The sequence below is a fragment of the Mastomys coucha genome, unplaced genomic scaffold, assembly GCF_008632895.1.
Source record: "Mastomys coucha isolate ucsf_1 unplaced genomic scaffold, UCSF_Mcou_1 pScaffold20, whole genome shotgun sequence".
Taxonomy (NCBI): Eukaryota; Metazoa; Chordata; class Mammalia; order Rodentia; family Muridae; genus Mastomys; species Mastomys coucha.
In genome coordinates this window covers 63,378,494-63,384,563 of record NW_022196903.1, presented here as the reverse complement: position 1 = coordinate 63,384,563, position 6,070 = coordinate 63,378,494, and the positions used below count along the sequence as shown (strand labels likewise).

At 36.9% G+C, this 6,070-nt stretch overlaps 1 gene segment (V, D, J or C); it reads left to right on the top strand.

Annotated features, from left to right (window-relative positions):
• Positions 1 to 3,294: 3,294 nt before the first annotated feature.
• Positions 3,295 to 3,817, top strand: LOC116099902. The segment is given in 2 exon segments: positions 3,295 to 3,371; positions 3,495 to 3,817. Coding segments are annotated over 2 exon segments (372 nt in total).
• The last annotated feature ends 2,253 nt before the right edge of the window (positions 3,818 to 6,070 follow it).

The window sequence follows — 6,070 nt, the reverse complement described above, 5'->3', positions numbered from 1 at the left end:
ATAAAATAAAAAGGCAAGCCCTGGGCATGATGAGTTTAGTGCAGAATTATACCAGACATTCAAAAAAAGAGTTAATACCAACTATTCCATAAAATAGAAACAGAAGGAACACTTACAAACTCGTTCTATGAAACTACAATTACTCTGATACTTAAACCACACAATGACCCAGCCCCACCCCCCAAAAAAAAAACCCACAGAAGCACAGAACTCCTGACCAATTTCTCTTATTAATATTAGTGGAAAAATACAAAATAAAATTCTCACAAATTAAATCCAAGAACACATCAAAACCAGCAGCCACCAAAATTAAGTATGTTTCATCCTAGAGATGAAAGGTTGGTTCAATATAATGAAATTCACTAACATAATCCACTATATAAACAAACTCAATGGGAAAAAACACTATTATTTCATTAGATGCTGAAAAGGCCTTTGACAAAATACAACACCCCTACATATTAAAAATATTGGAGGCATTCAAGATCATGGCCTAAACACAATAAAAAGCAATATACAGCAAATCAATAGCCATTATCAAATTAAATGGAGAGATACTTGAAGCAGTCCCACTAAGATCAGGGACAAGACAAGGAAGCTCACTCTCCCATATCCATTGAATATTGTATTCCAATTCTAGGTAGAGCAATAAGGCAACAAAAGGAAGTTAAGCAGATTCAAATTGGCAAAGAAGAAGTCAAAGTATTACTGTTTGCAGATGTATGATAGTATATATAAGCAATGCAAAAATTTTACCACAAAACTTCTACACCTGATAAACTTCACCAAAGTGGCTGGATATAAAATTAACTTAAGTAAATGAGTAGCCTTCTTTATACAAATAAGAAATGGGCTAATAAAAGAAATTTGGGAAACAACATCTTCACAATAGCCATAAATAAACAAGTAAAAGATATATGTATTATCTGAACTTCAAGTCTCTCAAGAAAGAAATCGAAGAAGACCTCAGAAAATGGTGAGATCTTCCATATTCATGGAATGGAATAATCATTTCTGAGAGAATACTCATATACACTAAATACAATAACTTGTGTTGAAAGGGAGAAGTCAGGTGCCATGATTTGAAGACTCACATGGACATTGGATATAGATACAATCCCAGATGAATCTAGGAAGGGTGCTCATATTCATAGAAAGAACAGAGAACCTAGTAGAACATGTGACACTGTGGCATAGTAGGGCATCTTTAGGGTAAATTCTCAAGAGGGGTATAGTTGGACTTTCAGGTAGATTTTCAGGTGGATTTCAGGTAGATCTATTTCCAATTTTCTGAGGAATCTCCAGATTGATTTCCAAAGTGGTTGTACCAGCATGCAATCCCACCAACAATGGAAGAGTGTTCCTTTTTCTCCACATCCTCTATAACATGTGTTGTCACCCGAGGTTTTGATCTTAGCTATTCTAATTGGTGTAAGGTGGAATATCAGGGTCATCTTGATTTCCATTTCTCTGATCACTAAGGACATTGAACATTTCTTTAGGTGTTTCTCAGTCAGACCTCATACTATTACTGAGGCTATGGAGCAATCACCAAAAAGAGCGTATCTTGACTGCTGAAAGAGTCAGATACAGATATTTGTATCCAAGCAACAGAAAGAAACAGCTGACCCCTGTTGTTGAAATAGGGAAGGGTGAAAGAAGCTGAGGAGAAGGGTGATCCTGTAGGATAACCAGCAGCCTCAATTAATCTGGACCCCTGAGATCTCTCAAACACTGGACCACAAATCAGACAGCATATACTTGCTTCTATGAGAGCCCCAAAATACATACAGTAGAGGACTTGCATGTCTGTGTTCATTCAGCGATGATGTACCTAACCCTCAAGAGACTGGAGGCCCCAGGGAATTTAGAGTTCAGGTGGGGTGGGCAGGTGGGGACATCCTCATTGAGACAGGGAGGTGGAAAGGAGATATGGGATATAGAACAGTTGGACAGTGGATGGGGGTGATAAAGTATAGAGTTTAAAAAATAAAATAAAATAAAGATGTTATATATATATATATATCTTTTCATTTTCTCATATATATATATATATATACATATACATATATATATCATACATATATATATATATATGTCAGAGAAATCCATGCCATTTTCTGGTTTGATGGAAGCAATTTTTGAGGATCTGAGCTATCATAAATAAGTAAAGTGAGATTGTTTAACTGAAAAGATGGGTTATTTATGTGAGATTCTATCTTCCTTTACAAACCACACCTTCCAGTATTATTCTATTACACTTCTTGGAATCACTGTGAGCAAGAAGCTACAAGGTCATTCCTGGAGCTCAAGTCCAAGGGGATACATCTACATTAGGATTTCATATCCAAGGCTCAGGGAACATTTAGGAAAAGCAGGTGAAAAGACTTATAGAGAAAGAGGATCAGGGAGTTTGTTGTAAGGCTGTGTTTTCAAATAACAACAAAGCTATATCTATAATGTCTTGACCTCATCAGTACTCAAAAGTGAGTTGAACAAGCAAGACAGCAATGAACATGACAAACAGAATAGACAACTGCCCATGAGTCCTCACTTCTACAAAAAGTATTATGGAGAAGGGGAAAAAGCTGGCAGCAGAAGAGGTGCTCCTCCTTAGGTAAGAGCACACCAATTGATTGTGCAAGTTGAAAAGATCAGCCCTGAAAACTTACATAAAGTAATGTTATACAGACCCAAGGAATTATATATAGGTGTGTGTGTGTGTGTGTGTGTGTGTGTGTGTGTGTGTGTGTGTGTGCTTCTGTGGTTGTATGCAAATACAAAAGTGCATACGAAAACAATGGAAAAAGAGGCCATGAATTTGAAAGAGAGCAGGGACAAATTTGGGGGGGGGAGACATTGAATAACTAAAGGCTAAGAAAAATATTGTAACTAAAATTCAAGCTCATAAACAAACATAGAAACATGGAGGAGAAAAAGTAAGACACAATAAAGTCTACATCTAACTTTGAAAGGACAATGGAACCAGTTACGTACTGCCTAGAGCAATATATCTGAAACACTCCAACATGGAGAAAAACATCATAAGGGAACTCTACATAGAACATCATAGAAATCAAAATAATATGTAACATATAGACTATTGTTGTTGTTTGTTGTTGTTCAAAGAAAAGCACATTCCCTATAAATCAACCTATAAGAGAACCACAGGTCTGTCATTAGTTACCTGATGAGTACTGCAGCTGTGTCTACCCTTTGCTGATTTGCATGTACCCAAAGCACAGCCCACTGACATGAGTATTTCTTCAAAATCAGGTCACACTCTCTTCTGGAGTCAGCCTCACACTGATCACACACAGACATGAGTGTGCCCACTCAGCTCCTGGGGTTGCTGCTGCTGTGGCTTACAGGTAAGGAACAAAGCATTGGAAATTCATTCAGCTTCCTGTAGTCAGTGTGGCTTGTTCTCAGTGAAAATCCTCTTGTGAGAGAATTAATCATGTGGGGATTTGTTTCCAATTTTCCAATTTTAGATTCCAGGTGTGACATCCAGATGACTCAGTCTCCAGACTCCCTGGCTGCATCTCTGGGAGAAAGTGTCACTATCACATGTCAAGCAAGTGAGAACATTTACAAGTATTTAGCATGGTATAGGCAAAAACCAGGGAAATCTCCTCAGCTCCTGATCTATGGTACAACCAGCTTAGCAGATGGTGTGCCATCGAGGTTCATTGGCAGTGGATCTGTCACACAGTATTCTCTCAAGATTAATAGTTTGCAGCCTGAAGATATTGCATCTTATTACTGTCAAAGTGCTTTAAGTACCCCTTCCACAGTGATTCAAGCCATGACATAAACCAGCAATGGAAGCAGAAGTGAGAATGCTGGCTGGTGTTTCCAGCTGCTCAGCTGCTCAAAGTGTTTCACTTTGCCAGGTCTTAAAGTTCAATGGGATGTTTCTGTATAAGTGTCAGAGAAACTTTTCTATGTCCTAAATTCCTGCCCTTTTCCCTGTCCCTAATATGAGACAAGGGAATGCTTTATATGAGTAATAAAAGAAAGAAGAAGAAATAATCCCTGTTTATGTGTAGCAGATTTATGGCAACAGCTAAGATTCATTCAAAATAGCTGTCAACATACACACACACAGACACACACAGACACAGACACACACACACCCATCATACCACACTAAGTTGGAATTCTTTGGGCATGAAAAATATTTATCTATTTATAGGATTAATATATTGAAGAAATCAGTGGAAATAGTTTAATGATTAAGAACATGCAGAAGATCTCTCTCTCTCTCCCCATCCTCTCTTCCTGCTACTGCCCCCTCTCCCCCTCTCAATTAAACCTCTTACACGTGGAAAACAAAAAGAACATGCAGAAATCTGAATTTGAGATGTAGCACTCACTTGATTTCTAGGTTTTGCTAACTCCAGTTCAAGGATTTTTAAACTACTCTTCCTGCATATGAATAATGGAAATCCTGCCAGTGTCAAGGCAGGTAAGCAAGGCACAAAGAGGTGATGAAGAAAACTCAGTTTAAATTGATTTCTTCAACCTGGATCAGACTTGGGGTGCCTGAACTCAGTGCACTTCCAAGAATTTTAAACAAAGTATAGTTTGAGAAAAAAAAAGTTTCCTGGTGTAATACAATCCCTGGTACACAAAGAAATGTTATTACACAGAAACTCAACCTAGGGTACATGTTATTAATTACAAGAAGAAGAAATTTAGAGGTCGATTACCTGTAAAATTTTAAGAGGTAAAGGAGGAGTCTGGGGTTTGGCATCTTTGTGGTCATACAGATAGTATGGATGCCATTTGTGCCATTAGCCACCTGGTTGTTAGAGCATGGAGTAGGCTCTTGGTATAGAGATAATGTAAGGGTAACATATAATATTTATTCTATTTTCCCTCCCTGGGATATCTATGTTACTTAATCCATTTCTTCCTCTATGCCTTACTTCGCTGTGTCTATGAATCATACCTCAGTTATCATTTATTTAATGACTTACTTTTCTATTACTGTGATAAGTCATCACAGACAAGGTAATTTGTCAAAGAAAAAATTTAATTGAGGAGCTCTCATTTCCAAAGAATTAGTCTAGGATTAATATGGTGTGAAGCATGATACCAGGTAGGCAACCATGAACCTGATATGATAATTAATAACTTAAATGATCTTCTGCAAATAGAAGACACGGAGAGGCAGAGAGATAACTAGAAGTCCTTGAGCTTTTGAAACCTCATCTTACACCTATGATTGTGAATATATAATCTCCTGTTATCAGTGACCAAGATTAGATAGATATATTTAATTATAATTTTTGAAAGCAAGATACAAATAAAACCAAATATTCATTGCCTCTCTGAGTAAACTATTATTGTTTCCAAGTGAATGCCTTTTGATTTTGTATTCCTTACAGGAGGCACATACTTGTAAACCTTGTTTTAAGGGATCTTCTGAAATGGCATGGTATATACAATGGATATTAGTACATAGAATATTTTTGGTTCATTTTTGTTGGGCATAAAAAGTACTATTGCATGCTGGAGCTAGTGAAAGCATAAATCAGATTTACATTAAATGCTGTCATGAAATCTCACAGAATTGGGTAGGAAGTTGAAATATTTTTGTGATAGATGTTGTATTCATACACAGTTCTTTCAGTGCCAGAAACATTGCAGAATAATATATGTTGTGTGGGTAATTAAGTGAGCTGTGAAACTAAGTGAGAATTGGTATGAGGCAATGAATGGAGCAAAATTTTTGGTAAAAATCAGCAGGCGAATTAAACATAGAGCCAAGTCTGGTCAGTACAGTATACTTTGATTCCTTCTCGCTTGATAGGGAGGAAAAACAAGAGCAGAGGGAAGATTATATTCCAGGAAGCTTATAGCAAGACATAAATCTAAGTCACAAGAATATTGTAAACCAGGAGGGATACAATTATAGAGCCTCAAATAATTTTCCGATGAATTAAATAAAAAGTTCTCCTTAAGTTGTTTATCTGTACTTTGATTTTTATACCAAGAATAGGGAATAGAGCAAAGGGGATAACAGTCAACAATGAAACAGCTTAGAATGTTCATTGTACCT